Raw genomic sequence first — 23,695 nt, 5'->3', positions numbered from 1 at the left:
ACGAATCCAAAAGACTCCACGGTAATCACTGAGCAGTCTGTGTTAGTGAGACAGGCTGTAAATCCATAGCGTTACACCTTGCCTATATGTCTTGCAAAATGAAATAATGAAAAAATAGTATGGATAGCATGTGAGATGCTGCCATTTTTTCAGCATAATAGCAGCATTTCACATGCTATCCATCCTTGTTTTTCACTCATCCACAGTCTTTTTAAAGACCAGCTTATGTTTACTTTGCAAGATGTATATAGCCAAGGATAGATATGTGTCAAATATATGCATCAAGACTCCTGAGGCAGGCACGTGTGTGCTGAAACATGGTACCGTGTCGAGTCATCTTAAATAAACGTCTTTAATTTCACATTGAAAGTTCTGAGTGTTTTGAAGAGGCTGATCCAGTTCCCACTCCTTGTTTTTGGCTTTGTCTATCCCATGGGACTTTGGTGTTCTCTCCACTTTTTGTGGTCTTTATTCACATTAAAATTATATGCTCCACTCCACTCATTCACAGACCTCTATCGTATTTCCCCTCAGCTGTTTCTTCTAAAAGATGAAGAGCCCTAATTTGTTTAGCCTTTCCTCACTGGGAAGCAATTCCATCCCCTTCATCATTTTGGTCCCTCCCCCTTCTCTGTACCTTTCAAAAGAACTAAAACATGAACTAAAACAAAAGCTAAACGCAAAATACATGTTAATGGTAATGCCAAATTTGTTCTTTTCAACATATAGCATGCTGATAGGTAAATCCTTGCTATCATTCCAGCTTTGTGATTCCCAATAAAAGCCTAGAAGTGATCCACCATTCCCTAGTTTCCTATCCTGCACAATATTTATTGCTCCTGGGTATCCCCAAACTCAACATCTGCCTCTATGTTCCCCTCTCACTGAATCAAAATATTTCCCAAGACCCAACCACATCTCCCTTTCTTTACTGTTCCTCTGCCCATTCTAAGGGCTAGCTACCATCACATCCCTCTCTTTAATGGTCAAAGCAATTACTGCTCTCACCTGTTCAGAAGCTGCTGCATGAAACTGTCTGGTCTTGCTTCTTTGGAATATGGAACACTGAGTTCACTTTGTGTCTGCTCTGTATCACACATGATCCCCCGAGATTTCTCAAGAGAAATGCCATTCATGTAAGCCTTCTCTTCCTCTAGTGCCTTTCGAAGATCCTCTGCCTTCTCCATCAGCATGGATATGTTCAGGCTCTCTGCCTCCATTTTCTTTGTGGCTATCTTGACTTCTTTCCTTAAGGGTGATGATCCCACACTCCATTCCCTTTTCTCATCTTTGGTCTTGAATGTGTCGGGTCGCCGGTTTAGCGCCGGCAGTTTACTTTTCTTCAGTCCAAACCAGCTAGCAATGCTGCTGGAGGACTTCTGTTTCCCTTCAGTCACTGGCACTTTATCCTGTTCCTGCAGCCTCAGCATGTTCTCCTTAATACCCTTCATCACCTTCTCTTCTATAGCTGAGTGCAGCATGGAGCTCAGAGGCATGTTATCCGTATTCTTTGCCTTGTGTGATGCCCTTGTAAAACCTTGACAAGTGTTCTCTGGGCAGGTAACACTCTTTTTGCTTGTATTCAATTGCTGTATCTTTAACTTCTCTTCATAGGTAGGAGGCGGCATGGACCCTCCTGTCCGGGTACAGGACCTCATTTCATCACTTAGAGGCCGAGATACGCCCCCTTTAACTGGTGCTTTGGTGGGAGATTTGGAGGGCAGTTTAGTAGGGCTTCCATGGGGGCTTTTAGGATTTTTGCAGAAATTAGGAGTAATTGGGATCTTGGCAGAGGTACGAGATGCTTGAGGTGACCCAGGCGAGCCGAAAGCTACAGTTACTTTGTTTCTAGATACCTCCCCTTTGGCAATATATATTTTTGAAGAGTAATTTTCTGTCTCTAACTTGGACCCAACAGAGTTTGAGTGATATAGTTTTACCTCAATGTCCTCAGAGCAGCAGCGTTCTTGATGCTTTAAGCTATTTACACCTGGTGGCCTCTTGGGGTGCTCTCTAGACTCAGATGCTTCAGAAGTTAAGAACGAACTATTTACAAGTCTTTCATTAATCTCACATTGCCTCACAGTGACCCGGTGTCTTTCTGAATTAGTTTTCATTGGAGATGTGTCTTTCTCTTCACATAGTGCTTCCTTTTTCTCTGCAACTTGGAGAGGGCTCTCGGAACTTTTCACTTTCCCTAGTGCTGTAAGGCGTTCTCTGAAAGGTAGGTATCCAGAGGGCTCTTCCTGTTTCTTTCCAGTTATGCCCCCCATCCTTTTGGATGCTGAGGTACTCCCACTGCTCCTCTGTAGTACCTGAGAAGACTCAAACTTCATTTCCTTTGATTCTGAAGACAACTTCTCTTTCTGTTTATCTTTTGTGCTAGAATATGAATATAATCCCTGAGAACAGCTGGGGGATGCACCATCTGAAAGCAAGGTGGTCTGTGGTGGCACTCCTAGGCACACTGCTGTTGAGTAGTACACAGACTCCATTAACTCAGAGGCATCTACTTTGTCCTGAGATGCCTCCTGATTATCTACATGAGTTGGGCGAAGAAAATGCTTAGACTGGTCCACCTTGGGTGATGAATGCACTGAACTGATGGCAAAACAGACATTCTCATAATTGGGTGCTTTTTGAAAACTCTGGGTCTCTTGGCCAAAGGACTGGAAGTCATGAACTCCAGCCTTGTTAATCCCAGGCACTAAGTACCTGCTAGTCTTGAGAGAGGAACTGCTGCTGTTCCCAAAGCCGATCTCTGAATCCACAGAAACAGTAAGGGATGGAATTCCATAAAGAGACTCATTCTTGCTGGTTTCCTCTGGAACCTGCTCCACCACTGTTGCTTTTCTACGCAGCAAAGGAGAGTGACAAACTTCATAGTTATTTCTACATGGTATCTTGGAACTTCTCGTGAGCTGTGGACTGAGTCGCAGATGGTTTTGACTCTGTGTTCTCTCCCCCACCATTGGGATTTTGAGAAGTTTCAAGAATTTGGATGGGGAAGGAATCTGAGGGGCCCTGTGTTCTTCAGAGTCTACTGTGGAGCCAGGACTGATCTGCAGCTCATTCTTCCCCTGAGAGGAGCAGGAAGGGAAACTGTGCACAGTTTTCTCTGTGATGTTACACGTTGAGGTCTTTTCCCCTACTCCCTGCTGTGCATTTAAAGAATTACTTGAAACATACATGCTAAAAAGAGCATTATTTTCCAGAGATGATTGAGAGAACATATTAACTCTGCATTTTGATGGAGGACTGCAGTCCGAGGTAGAATCAAGTACAGTTTTTCCTGTCTCCTTCCAAGGGTTTATATCCTCACTATTGACCATTTCCTCCTTCACCTTGTCTTCAGTGTTGTGGTGTGATAACCCCTCCACACTCTGGCTATAACAGTTTACTGTCCTAGTGTGGTTATACTTCTCCTCTTGTGGCATTTCTCCCTCTAGCGATTTACTTACAGAGCCAGGATCAGCACCAGTAAAGCCATCTTTGGGAATTGCTTCATCAGACCCCCTTTTCCCACCAATGCTTATTTGCTCTTCACACAGGAGGGAGCTAGTCTGATCCCCATTCAGGGCACTGCGCTTACTCCTTTCTTTCATGACAGAGTACAGATAAGACTCTGTGTCCTCTAGAAGCTGGCCAAAGGCCACCTTCTCTGCAATCACGCTCAGAAGTGATTCAGGAGGACTTTTTTCCAGGAGGTTTGGTTCCCCTAGTTCACAGTTGTCATCAGAAGAGGAAGAGGAGCTGCCAGTAGATTTCCTCTCAGAGTAGCGAGAGGACAACAGCTCTGCCTCGGCCCCATCAAGATCCCTGCAGTCCTCCTGAACCAGAGCCATGGTCTCTTCCAGTTCCTCCTCTTCTCGGAGGGTCCCTGAAGAGTCACTGCAGGCATGCTTCCACTTCAGTATATCTTCTAATCCACTCGGTGCCAACAAGAGGCAAGCAGTCCAAGGCTCATACTCTGGAACCTGGATCCCTGCTGGCAGGAAACCTGCTCCATTAAGGTACTCTGGGGAGCCAGATTCATGCCTGGTACTTCCATCTTGTTTATATTTCAGGGAGCAACTGTTTCTCATGCCCTGAGAGTTCTGTGCTGAAAAACACTGCCCAGGGTTTGACCGAGGGCAGACCATAAGTGGATCCATCTCCTCCAGCTTCCGTAAGACCTCCAGGATTTGTGCTTTCTTTTTAAGGAAAGGAGACAGAGCTTCCATGGATGAAGACGGGGTGTTCAGGATCACGTTACCCATCTGCTGCTTTTCAGGACTCACCTATAAAAATAAAAGCAGATATGAAAAAGTCAGAAAGCAGAAGGAAGATAATAATTAGACCACAAAATGAGGAAAAGGAGAAAGAAAAGGCTCATGAATCCTTTGACTGTATTTACAGAAAGGCGGTATATCAAGTGTGGAAAAAACAAAAACTGAGCAGGATGTGCTAGGCTGATGGGTGTACACCAAAGTTGTGGGGGAGGGAGAGAGTGGAAGAGGAAGCATACAGAAGTATACAATCTGTCCCAAACTACAAATTCTATCCCTTTCTTTCTGTGTTAAACATTTTACAGTGGGAATAATCAATAATAATAATTTGTCAATCTGCGTCCCTGGATGGATGGGTTCGTAACCGTATGTAAATGAGCTACCACCACCACACACTGCTCCAGGGAAGCAGAGGCACACTCCAACCTACTGTACACCACATGCTATCTACTGCAACATACCTTAACTACTATCCACCACGATCTGCCAAATTTAAAATAGTGTCTCTGTCGGTTCTGAAGTGCAGAACTGACTCCACATGTTTTCATCTAATGCAGACTTCCCATTTACATTGCATCAAAAACAGTTTCCTGTAAAATTGGCTTTTGAAATGACAATTAACAAATCACTAGGGCAGACTTTGGAAAAAGTTGGCATTTTCTTGCCAGAACCAGTATTTAGTCATGGACAACTGTATGTGGCATTTTCCCAAGTTCAAAAGACTTCAGATGTAATTATAAAAGTCACAGATGGTCCTGATGCCAATATTTGCTTATAAAATAAACTTTTGAAGTGTGGAAGAAAATTGTCTGCCCCTACTTTTTCCTTTTTGTGTTTTTCTTTTTGTACTTTGTCAGATGCCTTTTGAAAATCCAGATACACAATATCAATCAACTCACCTTTATCCATCTCTTCAAGAAATGTAATAGACTGGTGAGGAAAGATTTCCCTTGATTAAATTAATCTTGGCTTTGTTTCATTAATCTATGCTTATGTATATGCTCTGTCATTTTGTTCTTTGTAATAGTTTACCCTTTTGTCCTGCACTGATGTCAGGCTCACCGGTCTTTAATTTCCTGGGTCATCTCTGGAACCCTTTTTAAAAACTGGCGTTACATTTGCCACTCTCCAATCTTCCAGTACCATGCATTATTTTAAATATAAACTACATATTACTAACAATAGCTCTGCAAGTTCATTTTTTATTCTGTCATTACTCTGGGATATATACCCTCTGGTCCAGCCGATTTGCTACTCTTCAGTTTGTAGGACTGCCCCATTACATCTTTCAGGTTTACAGAGAATTCATTACGTTTCTCCGACTCGTCAGCTTCGAATACCATTTCTGGCACCGGTATCCCACCCAAATCTTCCTCGGTGAAGACCGAAGCAAACAATTCATTTAATGTCTCCGCTATGGCTTTGTCTTCCCTGATGGCCCCTTTTACTCCTCGGTCATCTAGCGGTCCAACCGATTCTTTTGCCGGCTTCCTGCCTTTAATATACCTAAAAAAAAATTTACAATGTGTTTTTGCCTCCAACACAATCTTTTTTTCGAAGTCCCTCTTAGCCTTCCTTATCAGCGCTTTGCATTTGACTTGACATTCTTTATGCCGTTTCTTATTATTTTCAGTCGGTTCCTTCTTCCATGTTCTGAACCAGGGGAGAAACCAGCAGATCTGAAACCAAGGCATAATATGCAGAAGCACTGGCTTAAATCCTAGGCCACATAGAAGAAAAACTAGGACCTAGAAGACTGGAATTCTGAGTGAAGGCTTGAGAATTTAAAATGCTTCAACACACCCTTTTTTTGAATAAAGAGCACTCCCTTATGCAACCATATAGTAAAGGAAGGCACAACAAGGGATCACATCCCTAAGCTTAAGTATAGCTTATGCTGAACTCTAAGTAAACCCGTTCTGGAGGCTCAACCTCCAACTCTCCTGGCCCAACCAACCAGTCCCAAAGATCTCTTGGTTAGGAAAAGGGGAAAGAGCCTAAATTTAAAAAATGACTGGGGGTTCCAGACACAATATAAGTTAAGGGGTCGATATGCAACATGATTTAACCAGCCAGAAGCCAGTTAAATTGCTTGTGAGGGGCTATCCGCTGATATCCAGCGGCACTTAACCAGTTAGTGGTCTGTGGTCTGTCTGAGAGCTATCCATAGAACAAGCACTGGAAAACTAAGGGCTATCAAGCTGACTCTCTGAACAGGCTCACATACCAATGAGGCAATCTTTTTCTGTACTACAAAATGGCTCTCCCCTCCTTCTCTTACCCTGGGCAGAAAAATTCTAGCACATCCCAAAAATCACCAGGCTGGACATGAGGTTACTTCCCAAGTCAGAACTCCTAGGGTCTGGAAGGGCTCTGCTGCTGCAAACAATCCAAACTTTTCTTTATTCTTTTTCTCTTTAAAGCTACCTCTCTCCTGCCAAAACTGGCCTCCAAGCCCGCTGGGTCGACTATGCCTGGGTGGTCCTTCAGACTATACCCCCCCCTTCAGGGCATTATTAGCTGGGGTGAAAGAAGGGAAAGGAAGGAAAGGGAGAGAAGGGCAAGGAGGGAAAGGGAGAAAGGGGCAGGAGAGTCCCAGGGGTGTAGGATGTCTTTTGTCACCCTAACCCTCTAGAAAACTAGACATAGAACAGCTCTACCATGCCTAAAGGAGGTATGCAACCGTTACACAATTTCTCCCCGACATCAGCAGGATGAAGTATCAAGTGCCCCAACAAGGTTAGGCCAGGAAGACTGAGGCCCAAGGTGGCCCCAACATGGGGAACAGCATAGTTCCAAGGTGCCAACCGGGAAATTTTTTTTTTTTTAATGCCCCAAGAACTATAGGGAAGACAGGATAACCTTCCCATCATCATTCTTGTCCACTCAGCCACCCCCAGTCATGGCAAGGCAAAGGGAAGCCCTCTCCCCCAACATCATTCATATTTAAATATTCCCCTTTTTGTTTTCAGCTCTGCTGCCATCAAAGGCCTCAGCAATCACTGCTGAGCAGGGCATCCAAGGAGAGAAACCTCAGAAAGCCAGTGTTGTTCAAACAGCAGCAGCAACAGCTCCCTGTGCTTACTTTGGCCAGTGCAGGAAGCCTTGATCAAAACAAGATGGTGGACTTTCAAACCAGTGAGAAACCCTCTGCAATAGCCACCCTGCCACCCCTAAACACTCCAGCAAGGCTGGGACATAAGATAGGCAGTAGAGAGTAAGAGCAGTACCTGTTTTTGCATTACACAATGCCCCAGGGGGAGAGAGGTAGAGAGTTTGTCCATGGAATCCAGATGTGGGACCAAAGACAAGTTAGAGAGAACTTGGAAGGGATGCACAGGGAGCTGAAATCAAACAAATCATATTATCAGTATCAGACATAGAGCATGTACACACAGTATCAATGCAGCTTTCAACCAGATAACAGATAAAGTGCATAAAAACATTTTCACCCATCACTATCACTTCTGCTTATGTCCGATTGAGACTTGGTCAGAAAGGCGGGGTTTTATTACTTATTTTTAAAGGGTAGACTTGCTCCCTCCTCTCTACTCTTATTCTCTCTTCCTTTGTCCTCATTCTCCTCTCTACTCTTATTCTCCCTTCCTTTGTCCTCATTGTCAAGTCATTTCCCCCTCTACCTCCAACCCTCTTCTCAGCAGCATCTTTTCTCCATCCCACCTCTCCTAGACACGGTAATTATTCATTTTATTTTCTTACTAGGTAAGCAGACCAAACCATAGAGGTGCATCTGAGATGCCAGAGAAGAAACTGGCAGAAGAGATCATCTTTGGTGAATCTCTTCATAAAAGTGATTAATAATTCCTAACAAATACATAAATGTATTTGATGTGCCTGTTGTGGCTCCTCTACCTGTTCTTCCTTCCACTGTAGTGTTTGCATGGCTCCATATTTGAAACTGAAAACAGGAATACACAAAGAAGTAGCTACTCTGGGGAATAGCAGGAAGGTAAGTTCTTTTCATGTGCCTTCAACTGGATGGCTCCCTGTTGCTTTGGGAATCCAAACCCTGGAAGCAAGAGGTGAGAAAGTGGCTGGCCCACCTAAGAATCTCTTGGAAGATCTCACAGATGTAGACAGACTGCAGAAGCACTGAGGCTCACATACCTTATGAAAATAAGTAGGTATACACCATCTGCACCACTAGGTACAGTAATAATGGAGGCCTCATGGTGCAGTCAGTAGCTTGTTTGCCTACTACACCCACAACCTGAGTTTGAATACCACACTAGTTTCTGTCAGGTAGCAGTCCTCTGGTGTCAGACTTGTGAGTTCTTGTACCAAGTAGAGAGCTGCTGAGCCCGGTACTTGGGCCAGGTTCTGCTTGGCGGCTGGACAACCCCGGGTGTCACCTGCGCTGACCGCTGTTCCCCAGAGGTTGAGCCCCTAGGTGCGGGCGGCCTGCAGGACTTACGGGACGGAGCAGGAAGCGGGGTGATGAATGTATCGGCCAGGCAGGCAGCAGTTCAAGAGTGTAATCTAGGTACAAGCAGCAGTCAGTAGGCAGGTGGCAGGCAAGAGAGTAATCTGGGTACAGGCGAAAAGTCAGTAGGCAGGCGGCAAGCAAGAGAGTAATCCGGGTACAGGCAAAAGTCAGAAGGCAGGCAAGAGAGTAATCCAGATGCAGGAGAAAGTCAGCAACGAGGGACCAGTAGATAAAAAGCAGACTACAGAGTTAGAAACACCTACCAAAGTAGCCGAAGCATGGAGTCCAGGGAGAGCTCAGCTGATAAAGTGCTGGCGTCTGACATCAGCAGAGAGAAGGGGCATAGCCATAGGACAAGAGCAGGGGAAGGAGGAACCGGAAGACCAATAGGAGAGAAGCAAGGGAAGCCAGGCAGAGGAAGAGCAGACCCAGGTGGGTGGAAGCAAAGCAATCAAGGAGCCTGGAAGCCAGGCAGAAAGAGAGCAGAGCCAGGTGCACGGAAGCAAAGCAATCAAGGAGCCTGTAACCACTGCTCTCTGAACAAACAGAGAGGACTACACACACATGGCTCAGGCAGTGCCAGTCAAGTGTGCGTGTCAACGGGACCCTGCGCAGCCCGAGGACACCGCTTGCGTTGAGGTAGGGGACATGACATCTGGTCAACTGAGCCTTCCATCCAGTTTCAGTTGATAAATTAGTACCTGGCCTCAGCCTGGAGGTAAAGATGACTGGGAAAGACAATGACAAAACACCCTGCTAATAATCTGTGAAGAAACTGTCACACAATTGGTGGCCTCAATAAGTTGTTCGTGACTTGGTACCCACATACAAGGGACTGCTTTGACCTTTATAAAGTAATAAACATTCCTGTCTTTCCCATTTACCACACAACATCATGCGATATGATGCTCGCCAACAAGCATTCTTCGGAGTAACCTCCACACTCTGATATGCATTCCCTGAAAGGCTTCGCTTAACACAAGACTATCTCTACTTTAGGAAGCAGATGAAAGCTTAGCTCTTCAACCAGGCCTTTAATGGAAGAAGTAACTACCTTGCTAGTCACTTACACACACCCAAGGACTAAAACAGCCTGCACATACTATAGCAGGACTTGCTTATCCACTCCTACTCTAACTGAAATTATATTCAAGCACCTTTCAGACTTCATGCACGACTTTAAATTAGTCCCCTTATTTTTTATTTTTTTTTTTAATAAGATTGTTTTTATTCAACATTTCCAATACAATACACTTAACTGCAGCCACAAGGCTACCAACTCTCCAAAATTCCTCAAACTCATCTAGTCCCCTTATTTTCTAATTCCCTATACTCTGTCAATATGTTCCATCTTTGCTTACACCCTAAGCTATTAAAATGTTTTATTGTGTTGACACTGTAATGTAGCATACTATGTCATACCTTGTACTGTTGTTTGAATATTTTTACTACTACAACTGTCTATTGCCTATGTTTGACTTATTCTTGCTGAACACTGCCTTAATTCCTTCAAAAAGGCAGTAAATAAATCCTAATAAATAAACACAGATAATTACCCATCCTCTAGTCCCTGCCACCCCCCTGTGTTTGAGATACTACTTGCAGCACCACTACCACTACAGATAGCTGCACAGCACACACCCCCTAAACTCCAAGGTGCTTAAAGAGCAAGACTGCTCCCCAGCAACAAGACAAGCATATGCTACCTCTCTTCCCTGCCTCCTTTCTCAAGTAGGCAACACATCTATACAAGACACTCTAACCTCACAAATAGAAAAGAAACAGTGCTGTTTTTGCTTCTATTATATTATCAATCTCAAAATAAGAACAGCCCTTTCATGATGGCAAACTAATTTTTTGTGTCTGACTGTCCTATTTAGAGAGAGTCTGCAGCTCCCAGATCCAAGTCAAGGACACTGCCGCTGCCCCACTCGTCGACCTTGCTACTTTCAGTTTAAGTAGAATTTCTATTACTTCTGATTTGAATAAAGCTCTATTGTGCAAGGAGTGAGGGAAAAGCAAGAAGAAAGAGAATGGCAGAGGGTGAGCAAGATATCCTACTTCCTTCTGCATCAGAAGTAGCAGAACAAAAAATGCACATAGTATTCATAATAGGCAGAGTCCTACCTGAGGAAGTGATCCGGAAGTGATCTGTAGCTTCTGATGGAAAAGGTCGCTCAGGGTCCGATTCTGTCGCTCCAGCTCATACACCCTCTTTTTCAGTTTGATGCATTCTTCTCGCAAGTCCTGGAGAGACAGGAAAGCTCTTACAGAGTAGTGCTGATACTCTGTATATGTGGTTAGGGTCTCCTTAGATGCCTCACATCAGTTTCCTGTTCCTTTCCATCTCTTGGAATCACCAAAATAGATTCTTATTATAGCACCTTTCTGCTATATGCCAGGAAGAAGCAAACTCTACCACTACCATATAATCAAGAATCTCAAACTGGCAGACAGATTTACATTTCTGTGGCCCCTAGGCACTGCTGGAACCACTTTTTTTTTTGTTATATTTGTACCCCGCACTTTCCCACTCATGGCAGGCTCAATGCGGCTTACATATACAGGTACTTATTTGTACCTGGGGCAATGGAGGGTTAAATGACTTGCCCAGAGTCACAACCTTAAAAAGGTTGAATGTGGCCTAGGGAGATTAGTATCTTGGTGGGCTAGCCCTCGTGTTGTAGTTTCTGCTGTGCTGTGAAAGCCAAAAAGGGTATGGGTGGGCAGGATAATATCTCAAAGGACCTCTCTGGCCATGTGTGGACCACCAGACAGGTGCTGTGGCCTGGATCTACCATAAGATTTTGAAACACAGAGCTCTGATGCTCCTAGAGTTTTGACAAACTAGGTACAGGCCTAGTAAACTTTGCTGAAATCCAGGGTTGTCAATGGGTATACAGGGGAAAAAAAAGTCAAATTTTCCTACCCTCCTATACCAGGGAATATACCAAAGAAGGGATCCACTAAAAAAGGAGGATTCCCCCATCGCCAAGTACATATTTACACATCTACAGCGCTGAGATCTGAACCCCCTAGGATGGTCTGTATTTTAGCACAGTTTATACTGAAACAAGATTAGATCCTAATCTAAACCCTGATGAGAGAGATAACCTCGTTGGATAAATAACATACAAAATTACATATTTTGATTATTCATAGAACAAAAAAAGATGCAACAAAAAGCTCTCAAATGTCACAGAGTTGAAACAGCTCTATATAAAAGAATGGGCCAAAATTCCTCCAGGGTGATATGAAGGACTAATCAACATTTAAACTATTTCTGCATAAGGAGGTGCCACCAGTTATCGAATGAAGGGTTTATGTAATTTTTCCACACAAGGATATTCGTTGTTGAACACAGGTGACCGTTTCAGAAAAAAACATGACTAAAGTCACCAGGCTTCAATGATGTTTTTCCCAGAGACAGTCTCAAATAATCAAAATACATCCTTTGTAATCTGAATTGCTCCCATGGTGGTGCTATTTTTCCCATCTAACAGGATTTAAATTTGGACCTCATCGTGTTTTGAATATAAACAGTGCTTAAAAAAACATAACATACTAATGGGGTTCTCAGCACTGTATATCAAAGAATCTATATTTCTGGGAAACAGAGAATCTCTTGTACATGCCTCCCTTTCCATTAGGCAATATATGTATTGAAAAGGTTTATTAAATACTTGTAGATATAAAGAGAAAAATAAACATATACAAGTAGTTAAGGGTCACTTTCCTATAAGGGAGACATTTTAGGGGCTCTTCAGAGATCCAAAAATGCCAAAGTGGATACAGTCCAACAGAGGGATGGGGTAAGTCTTCCCCCTCCGTCTTTGGGTGGTGTATAGAAAATAAAAGTCCTCAGAAATCTTACATACCTTCTGATTCAAAAGGGCCTGGACTACATGGTTGGCAACCTATAAAAATAAGAATCACCTGTTTATTTCATGCTTTCCACCAGATCATCTCAGAGCACGTCACAGCAGATCAAAATATACACCAAACAGGTATAGAAGCAGCTGCCCCAGTTAAAAGGGTCACTAAATATAGCCCTTCCTGTGAATTCCTCAATCCCCACAGAATCAACATGGGAGATGGAGGAGGGGGGCCAGCTGCATCAGGGCCCTGAAGAGAGAGATCCCGAGGCTACCGGCAGTACCACTATTATAAAAGACAATGATAAGCAGCCCAAAAGTAAGAGGGTCCCTGTGACAAGACATCCTGGTGAATGTCCGTCCTGAAATGAAATTTCAGCTTGCTTCCTTTCTTTCTTGTCACTACATGTCATGCTTTAAAATAATCACTAAAACAAATAATCCACAAACTCACTGGTAAATGTTCTTTATAGCACAGGAGTTTGGTGTGACCTCTGCTATATTTCTGGAGCCTTATGTTTACGAATATCAGCACTTAACCAGCCAATTGTTGACTCCGTCCCCAGAACTATATTAAACTGTACCTGCTCTATAGTGCCTTGGATGAATCTCTTCATAAAGGTGGTTAAGAAATGCCAATAAATAAATAAAATGTTCAGCAGCACTAACCGGTTAAGTGCTGCTGAAAATTAGTGATTAGTCCCAGAGCTGTTTCTGGTCAATTAAATTGCTTTCAATACCAAACTGCATGCATTTTCTGAATATTTTGAGCTTTAATTTTATAGGTTTTTGAAGGAGACAACCATCATGACATAAAATATTCTATTTGCCTACTCCTAGCGGAGATTGGGTGGCGACACTGGTAACTGGGAAACAAAACAGGAGCTGGGCAGACTTCTATAGTCTATGCCCTGATCGTGACTGAATAGATAGGGATGGGCTGGAGTGTAAATTTTAAGGGGCTTCGACGTTAGCTTCAGAACTTAGTACAAGAACAGTACTGGGCAGACTTCTACGGTCTGCGCCCTGAGAAAGGCAAGGACAAATCAAACTCGGAGTATCACATACCATGTAAAATGAGTTTATCTTGTTGGGCAGACTGGATGGACTGTACAGGTCTTTATCTGCCGTCATTTACTAGGTTACTATATGTTACTCTACTCCTGAGGTAGAACAACTGGTGGAGACGGTATCTTCTGACAGTCCGAACCTGACGGGGATCTTGGAAAGCTCTACAGAGGAAACTGTTACAAGAACCTCTCTGCTAGTGACCTCTGTATTTCTTAAAGATAAAGATGTACTACTTAGATTATATTTTAGACCTAAGGATTGTATCTTTTTAGGAGGAAAAGTGTCTATATTTCCAGATGGACACAGATTAGGCAGAAGTATCATCCTTCCTTGCACTATTCGGTCTTGGAACTGGAAGCAACAGTGCAGTTAAGTTTTCCTTATAAATGCCTACTTTTATGTGCTTAGAGCAGCTTGTCAAACTGTGGCAAGGTTTTGAAAGAAAGCCACTTTGCGTCAAGCTGGAAAAGAAACGAATGCAGCGGAAGAGTGAACTTACCTTTACAAAGAAGATTAACCAGACTCAAAATAGTCTGGAGGGCCTTTCTGCAACCTGCAGCAAAAGCTGCTAGGAAAATTGGTGGGTTTTTGTTATATTGTAGTATCTGCTCCAATGCTGGGCATGGATTTCTCAAGGTTTTTAATAGCTAGCAACCCTCTGGCTTATGAATAGCATGGGACAAAAAAAAAAGCAAAAACAGAGGAAGGAAGGATCTCTCTGTACAAATGGAGGCCAATATTCAGCAGAGCAGGCAGTGTATAATTTTAAAGTATCTAATGTAGACAGTTTCAGATTATTCATATATTCAGCTGTGCTTTCTATTTAGGCAGTACTGCCGAATATACCAGTACTAGTAAAAAAGCCCCGTTTCTGATGCAAATGAAACGGGGGGCTAGCAAGGTTTTCTTCTGTGTGCATGTGGGAGTGTGTGTGTCCCTGCCCTCTCTCCCTTCCCCTCTGCTCTCTGTCCCCTCCCCCCTCGGAGTCGAGTCCTTCAGTGTTAAGTTTCCTGCTGTGCTGTGTTTGTGTTACAGAGATAGTGAGGGCTTCTGCCCTCTCGCCCCTCCCCCCTCCGAGTCCTTCACTGTTACAGAGAGAGCGATTTGATTTCCTGCTTTGCTGTGTTTTCCTTCACTGTTTGTGTTACAGAGAGAGCGAGGGCGGGGCAGACACTCATGGGGAAAACGGATATCTCTCCCCCTTCACACTTCCGGCTGGAGGCTTCATTTAGAACGTTGGTGGTGCCTTTTATATATAGAGATAAGTGAACATTTAAAGGAGACATTTCACATCCCTGTTTTGTGCAGTCCATCTAAATGTACAATGTATTGCTGCTTATGTGTACAGATTATGGAGATGGGCACTTCTTCTTAGGTACCTCAATGCTGTGCGATGAGAGCTTATTCTATATTGACACCTGAGCACCCAAATGCTGAGGCAAAATACTAGAATAAGCCAAAATTGGGGCGCCTACAATTTAGGTGCCCGAAGTTACACTAACTACAGAGCTGGTATAATTGCGGGTATCTAAATGTGGCCATTGCATGCATAACTTACAGTACTATGTAAGTGGCAGCACCGTCCTCGTCCCTCCCCTGCTGCAACAAGCACAGAAGTAGGGGTGGACCAAAACACCTCCCAAGGCCAAATGTAGATAACCAAGTCTTTACTAGCAAAGTACTTTGTATAAAAAGATCCGAAATGGGACAGTGTTTTGGCAGGGAACCGCCTGCCTCAGAGGTCCTGTACACTGCAGTAACGAGTACTGTAATTGGGTGCAGAATGGTCACTGTACAAAGCGTAAACAACCCTGAATCGCAATATGACCGGCAAAGGGCAGGAAGTGAAAAAAAAACATCAAAACTCAGTCCCGTGTTAGGTGTTTCTATACAAGGTGCTTTGCTGATAAAGATTTGGTTATCTACATTTGGCCTTTGGAGGATTTTTGGTCCACCCCTACTCCTCTGCTTGTTGGTGTTTATGTAAAGGTTTTTTTCCTGCTTTTTTCTTCTTTGAATATTCCTCCCCTGCTTTGCCCATGTGATGCCCTCTTTACGTTTATGTGCTATGCCACTTACATACATTCAGTGTACACTTACCCACGAGTGTGCAGGTATTCTGTGGCGTTAAAATGTCAGTGCCCAGTTATAGTCTTACCTCCTCTATGTGTAAATGGCAGTGGCATTCCTAGCGTCAACGACACCCGGGGCGGATCGCCGATGCGCCCCCCCCCCCCCCCGGGTGCAGCGACCCCCCCCCCCGGGTGCACGCTGCTGGGGGGTGCTGCGGCGCGCGCCTGTCGGCTGCGAGTTCGAATCGCTATGCTAAATTCTCTCGTTCGCTGCAGCTCCCTCCCTCTGCCCTGGAACAGGAAGTAAACTATTGCGGGGCAGAGGGAGGGAGTTGCAGCGAACGAGAGAATTTAGCATAGCGATTCGAAGTCGCAGCCGACAGGCGCGCACCACAGCACCCCCCAGCAGCGTGCACCCGGGGCAGACCGCCCCCACCTTGGTACGCCACTGGTAAATGGCACATTGTCTGCCCCCTTTTCAGCCACAAAATTCTGGACCTATAGTTTATTAGAGCCAGGATTATACATTCAGTGGCCCTGGTGTTTAAAAAAAAAAAAAGTTTCTTCCATCAGTGCCAGCACTGAATGCTAAAAGCTTTTCAATGCTGGCCTTACTGTATCTATATTCTTATATGTAGCAGTAGCTCTGGTCAGAGTCCCTCCATGATAGGCAGAGCCAATGATTAAATATGAGAAATTGTGCATCTTCCCACATGCTCTTTATCTATCTTTAGTGCACTGATACAATTGTTTTTCAATCTGTGGAGATTACATATGCTTTCATTGTAGAAAGACTTTCTATCATTTTGTCCTGCTCTCAGAATCAGGTGTTAAAAAAATTAAGATTTTAAAAAGTTGGGGGTGTGGTTACCATAAGAACTGCCAAGCTGAGCCAGACCAAAAGGTCCATTCAACCTGACACCTTATAGCTGCAGCAGCAAATATTTCAAGGCATTGAAGAAACAGCATGTGTAGACCACCCCCACCGAAGTCCGATTAACCTCTGTCTTGGATCAAATACCTGGCACCAGCAGCACTCTGACTAACTAGACAAGGGGTGGGGGATGGGTCTGCAGAAAAAGGAAGAGGATGTAAAGCTCATTACCACAGAAGGGGAAGGGAAGAGTGTCAGTGTGAAAAGGGGCAAGAGGAGGAGAGAAAAAAATAGAAATGTAAATGGTTACCTCATCCAAACAGCGCTCATATGTTTCTCTCTGGTTCTCGTTGGCCTGAGCAAGTGCCGAGTTTTCTGCCTACAAAGAAAGAAATTGGAAACCCATGACAGTGGGAAGGAAGCAGATATCTGATGAGATTATGATGCAGAAACAGGAAAAGGGAAAAAAAAAAAAGGACACAATTTCAGTTCTTCAGTGATCCTCTGCTTAGTTTATCTGCTGCAACACATATCAGCTCAGCTTTGCCCTCCAGACAACATTCTCAGCACGACCTGACGCGGTTGTGGGACCCCTGCGCCACACACAAACATGATCAGACCTGTAAGAGTCTTTTCCCTAATTCTAGAAAGTTGAATGCCCAAATCTGTGACTAGTGTGCAAATGTGCATGTGCAAGTTATAGAATAAGGTCAGCTGTGTGTATAACAATTTAATAATGAGCAGTGATAGGCTATAATTGGCACCAATTAGCAGTTACCTGCATAACTGCCCTTAGCTCAGTATTCTATAAATTGTGCTAATTCCAGAGCGTGCAACTTCAAGGTGATGTGTGGACCTGTGAGGAGCATGGGAAGGTCAGGCAGTTATGTGTACAGGTTATAGAATACTAACATTTACGCACCTCAAATTGGAAAAGATATGGCTGATGGGGGATATGATTGAGGTCTACAAAGTCCTGAGTGGTGTAGAATGAGTAGAAGTGAAGCGATTTTTCACTCTTTCAAAAAGCACAACTAGGGGACACTCAACGAAGTTACATGGAAACACTTTTAAAACAAATAGGAGGAAATATTTTTTCACTCAATGAATAGTTAAGCTCTGGAACTCATTGCCAGAGAATGTGGTAACAGCGGTTAGTGTATCTGGGTTTAAAAAAAAAAAAGTTTTGGACAAGTTCCTGGAGGAAAAGTCCATAGTCTGCTATTGAGACAGACATGGGGAAGCCACTGCTTGCCCTGGGATTGGTAGCATGGAATGTTGCTGTTAACTGGGTTTCTGCCAGGTACTTGTGATCTGGATTTGCCACTGTTAGAAGCAGAATACTTGGCTGGATGGACCATTGGACTGACCCAGTATGGCTATTCTTATGTTCTGTCTACCAGTTAGGGATGAATATTTACGCCAGCCACTGAGCTAGCATAAGTGCTCGCACCTAAAGTTAGGCACTCAAACACGGATTTACTTACTATTCTATAATGGCAGTTGCATGCACAACTGCCGTTACAGAATTTGCACTTAGCGCACATCATGCCAGTGCTTAACCTTAGGCAATCTATGGCAATCTATACAGACTTATCCTCCTTTTGCTCCTGCCTAGGACTTACCTCCAGAGCTCGAAGCCTGTCCAGCAATTCATGGCTCATTCCTGGCTCAGAGGAGCCTTCTCCTGGCGCCAAGCACACACTCAAGTCTTCTGTGGCCTCGGACATGTCCTACAAAACAGTTTTCCTTAGGAACTGCTCATTGAACTGTTTGGGGGACTTTTCAGGTGAGAGATGGTGGATGGAAAGGAAAAACAGTACAGTCCCTGGAGGGTAATTGGTGCAAGGAGGCTGGAGCTTTCTTATCATATGCTGCTGACCATGGGCAACGCTGCCCCTGTATTAGAATGGTCCCTCTCCAGATTTCTCTGTACTTCTGATTCCCTGCTCCAGAACCTCTTCTGGATTTTAGCAAGGATTTTTTTGCTAAAATCAATGGCACATTGGCAATGCTCAACTCTTTGATTTACGTAACAGTGTCTGTGTGTGTAATGTGGGAGGACAGATATACACAGACACAAACCTCTCAGTCTGCAGGCTGAGTTTCTCCAACTTGAGTCCCAAAACAGCTGTATCTGCACTCAGGCAATGAGACAGTCTCATTCCTCTTCACCTTACTGATGTTTCTCAAGCTCTGGCCACAATCAATCTCAACTCAGCTCATCCACCTGCAAAAAAATAAAGAAAAATGCATAAAACCTCTAAACCTAAGAAAAGCTGTACAAATTCCTAGTGACTAGCCATGAGAAACTATGACTTAAGATCTATGGGGGGGGGCGGGGGGGGGGCAGCAGAAACATAAGCATTTATGCAGTCCTCTAAAGGAACTTGAACAAGGATTCTCAGATCAGTCTTCAGAGCAAACAGCCAGTCGGGTTTTTCAGCATATCCACAATGAATATGCACGAGATAAATATGCCTACACTATTTCCACTGACGGAAGCAGTTCCTGTGGGGTTCCCGTGGGGACGGAAGCAGTTCCTGCGGGGTTCCCATGGAAGTGTATGCTGCACTTGTGCTAGCCTCTCACCTACTTTAACAGCACACATTCGGAAAGTCTCCATTAAGGAGGTGGTAGAGATGCAAATAGTGATGAAATTCAAAAAGGCATGGGATAAACACTGAGGATCTCTAATTAGAAAATGGAAGTTATAAAAAAAACTAAACTTAAATGGCTGAATGTGTGTGGATGTGTCAAGTGACATTTAGATGGCAATTCTGGCTGTGATGAACTAGGGCCGATACCGGGAGACCTGTATGATCTATGTCTCATATATGGCAATCTGGTTTAAGATGGGCTGGAAAGGGCTTAGACAGCCACTTTAGTGGCTGGAACATGAGGACAGTGCTGGACAGACTTTTACAGTCTGTGTCCAGCAAATGAGATGAATAGGCTGGAGTGGGCTTCGAGGGCAACTCCAGCAGTTGGAACATAAGGATAGGGCCAGGCAGACTTCTGTGGTCTATGTCCCTGAAATGCCACAGAAAGACCATAATCAAGTATACAATATCACATTAATTGTTGAGCTAATCATGATAATGATTATGTCTATTGGGCAGACTGGATGGACCATTCTGGTTTTTATCTGCTGTCATTTACTATGTTACTATTAATCCTCTCTGCTCCTGGGCTGATGCACAGACCTCAGCTCTGACATAGGCACGAGCATCAGATGTCACCTGACCTACTGGCATGTGCATTTGGCGATCTCTTAGCACACAGTGCCAGTGAATCACAGAAGTCTTACATGTGTGCACCAGAGTGTTCCAACTTCCTTGCTTGCGGTGCTGCGGCTTGAACCCAGAGAGAGACAGAGAGCAGAAAGGAATGTTTTTTTATATGTACTATTAAATTCTTGTGGGACTGCTTGGGGACAGGTTAAATTCTGGCGGGGACAGGTTAGATTCCCTACAGGGACAGATGGGGACGGGTTAGATTCCTATCCCCGTGCAATTCTGTAGTCTGGAGATGCTAGACAGAGGTAAAAGATGATGGGAGGGGCATGGGAGCCTAGAAGAGGACTAAGAGGTCTTGGCACTACATGTTACTGTCTCCCACAGGCTCAACACTATCTGCCAATGAATTTTGCTCAATCCATGTTGCAGCCTCTCTGAGACTGCCCCCTAATTCTCATGTTTATGATGCTGCCTGCCTCCCATCCCTCCCTCTCTCCCAGCTGAAGCTAAGTCCCTTCTTCCCTTTCCAATGCTGCCACCCTCTCTCCTTCCCCTGGCTTTCTCATCTCTCCCTGTCTTAAACTTCCCCCTCCCTCTCTCCTTCAGACGTTGCTTCCTCCACCTTTCACTCTCCTCTTTTCAGTTCCATCCCTTTACTTTCTCCCTGCTCTTTCCTTCCTGTTGCTGGTTTCCCTCCTAATATTCTTTCCTTCCCTAATATTACTATGGTTGTTCATCTCTTTCTTCATTTACCCTGCTGCTGCTGCCTTCCCACTCCCCCCCCCCCCCCCCACCCCCACAAAAGCTGAAGAGGAAATGGTAAGAGTGATAGAATGAGGAAAAGAGGACATATCAGGAAAAGACAAGGAAAATGAAATGAAGCATTCACTGAAGAGACAGAGAACCAGCTGAAATGGAAAATAAAGAATCAAAAAACCAAAGAGATTTAAAAAAAAATAAAACAGCAGAAACACATGAAACTCACTATACCCAGATACTCCGCACTGAATATTTGGGTATATCTTTAAAGTTGCAGAGTGTGTTTAAAAGAACCACTGAGTCTGCTGTTTAAACAGTGCCCCCCCTCCCCCGCTACACATAAAGCTCTAGGAGTTGCACCTTTAACCCTTTAGTGTCCAGTGTTCCCATATGGCTTATTATGGGAACAATGGACACTAAAAGCCCAAGGCTGTTTCCCTCATTCATGCATAAACCTGTTCTCAGAGATGTAGATATGCCTCTCCCACCCTTCAGTTTTTCTGCACAGACAAAACAATCTAGTTTTTCAGACACCACTACCTCTAAAGCTTTTACACTACTACTACTACTACTACTTATCTCCTGCCTGGCATTAAGGGGACCAGTTTTGAGCTGACTGACACCCTCATACTATTCAGGACATCATAGTGCTGAGCTGCCTGGACTCCCCCTCCAGAAAGCAGAAGGAATTTACAGCTAGACAGATGGTGCTGGTCTAGGGAGCCCCCATGAGAGGCCTCAGAGACTGTAAATTTGCAGCCCTTTCTTTGGAAGTCAGAGAAAGCGCTCCTTAGCTGGGATGTCCATAGAGATGTTTGTGCTCTTTTGTCAGGGTTATTCAGTCAAGGCATTCAGTGTGGGGGTCAGAGATCAAGCAGTCCCAATATATGCTCACTGTTCATCCCTCCAGCTGGCACAAGACATCAGGATGTAAAAAGGTGCAAGGGGCCTAGCAAGAAGGTAATGCCATGCCCTAACCTGTGCCTATAATATCTTTCGTGCCTTGAGGAAGACTAGTGGGAGTCTCCAGCACCAAGTAATATTACAGAGTTCAAACACTGGGCTGGAATAAAACATATAAACAAATAAATGTAGGCAGATAAAGACCATATGGCCTCTCCAGTCTGCCCATCCATGCCATCTACTCTCCCTATTACTCCCTTAGAGATTCTATGTACTTGTCCCAAGATCTCTTCAATTCAGATACTATTTTCATCTCCACCACTTACACCAGGAGGCCGTTCCACAAACTCACCACCCCTTCCGTGAAGAAGTATTTCCTTGGGTTACTTCTATACCCTTTCAACTTTCATCCTATGCCCCCTCATTCCAGAGCTTCCTTTCAATTGAAAGAGACTCACCTCCTGTTATTTTATAACACAATAGTGTTTAAATGTCTCTATCGTATCTCCCCTCTCCTGCCTTTCTTTCAAAGTAAACATAGTGAGTTCTTTAAGTCTATCCCGCTAAGCTTTATGACGAAGACCACTGACCATTTTAGTAGCCACCCTCAGGACATCTTTTTGAAGGTGCCTTACGTCCTGCACCGTGCATGTAGCCCCGTGCAGGACGTAAGGTGTCAGAAATAGATGATCCCACAACGAAGACGCCGGAGTTGACCGGCGCTGAAGAAGACTCTTCGGCTGGCGGATTGGGGACCCCTGCCAGCAAACAAGGTACCTGATGCGGCGGCGGCAGGGGGGGGGGGGGGGGGTGGGGGTGTGGCCCAAAGTGGCGGGGGGGGGGGTTGCAGTTGCAGCAGGGGGGAGGCGGCTAAACAGTGCCCCCCCACCTTGGGCTCTGGCCCCCCCCCTCCCGCCGAGGTCTGGCTACGCCCCTGCTTTAAGCTATACAACTTTCTCAACAAGGCATCCAAGGCTCTATCCCATCTACTGCTTTCTTCAGTATGTTCTACTCCACTGTACATGCAGCTCTCCAGATCCCCTCTGTGACCCTCATGTCCATCCAGCTTCATGTTTAAGGATGAGTTTAAGGTCTATCTCTCTTACTTCTGTCTATAACCCGGTAAGTCTTAATCCTGAGCCCTAAAGTGTGTTAGTTCTAACATCTGTACATCCATCTTTTGTCCTCTATGCAACTGCCCCTGTTAAAAACTTTTCTTCCACTGACATCATTCATGTTTTTGTCTTGTCTCTCTCCAGTACGCTCGGAATGCTGATGCTCACCTCCTCACCCATGGCACAAAATCCCATGGGCTACATTTTTTTCCAGAATCCAATCTCCGAGTGACCTATCCACAGGATCATACTTTTATTCAACATCTTCTCCAAGTACTCCTGTCTTCTAATTTACCCTACTCTATCCCAGCAGATACTGTAACCACAGGTGGGGGCAGACACTCCCTCTTATCTAAGCCACCTCATCTACTTTCTTTTTGCAAGCTGTGTCTCAACTTGTCTCCCTTGTTTCGGGCAGCTCATTGTATCCTGGCTGAGATGCCAGGGGCTGTTTTTGACCATTTCATATGTGAAAGGCAATTCTATAACTGGATGTTCGCATTTACATATCACTTGCATATATAAATGTGATTTATGGGTTATTGCTCTTTATATACCACCCTTCCTTCATAGATAGCAAAGTGATTTACATATTAAAACAGAGAGGTGTGGTAGCCGTGTTAGTCCACTCTTAAAGGTTATCAACAGAAATCAAACAAAATAAAACATGGAAAAGAAAATAAGATGATACCTTTTTTATTGGACATAGCTTAATACATTTCTTGATTAGCTTTCGAAGGTTGCCCTTCTTCCTCAGATCGGAAATAAGCAAATGTGGTAGCAGATAGTATATATGAGAGAAACATCAAAGCATTACTTTGACTGTCTGACAGAGTGGGAGGGTGGGGGTATGCATGGGGACATCAAAGCATTTCATTGATATTGTAACAGAATGGGTGTTGGTAGGTGAGAGGAGGGTAATAAACAGAGAAATACAGCTTTATGTTTTATAATGAGTTAGAAAACCCAGATCTTTATTAAGTCCTGTTTGTTGGGTGTCAAAATATTCAATCATTCTTATTTCAAGTATTTTGACACCCAACAAACAGGACTTAATAAGGATCTGGGTTTT

General features: G+C 44.2%; 1 protein-coding gene across 3 annotated transcripts in view; it reads right to left on the bottom strand.

Annotated features, from left to right (window-relative positions):
* The window catches only part of NCKAP5L (NCK associated protein 5 like), a 99,568-nt gene that overhangs the window by 35,636 nt on the left and 40,237 nt on the right, over positions 1–23,695 (bottom strand). For 2 of the 3 annotated variants that reach the window (XM_030196842.1, XM_030196844.1), the window contains exons 2-8: positions 18,693–18,837; positions 18,233–18,340; positions 16,918–16,986; positions 12,594–12,632; positions 10,843–10,962; positions 7,499–7,612; positions 1,009–4,280 (exon numbers count right to left, since the gene is read on the bottom strand). In XM_030196842.1, coding sequence (XP_030052702.1) covers positions 1,009–4,280; positions 7,499–7,612; positions 10,843–10,962; positions 12,594–12,632; positions 16,918–16,986; positions 18,233–18,337 — 3,719 coding nt within the window. In that variant the 5' untranslated portion in view covers positions 18,338–18,340; positions 18,693–18,837. The other variant, XM_030196843.1, reaches the window with a different exon arrangement.

The sequence above is a fragment of the Microcaecilia unicolor genome, chromosome 3 (assembly GCF_901765095.1).
Source record: "Microcaecilia unicolor chromosome 3, aMicUni1.1, whole genome shotgun sequence".
In the NCBI taxonomy this organism is placed as follows: domain Eukaryota; kingdom Metazoa; phylum Chordata; class Amphibia; order Gymnophiona; family Siphonopidae; genus Microcaecilia; species Microcaecilia unicolor.
This window is presented reverse-complemented; position numbering and strand designations above follow the sequence as displayed.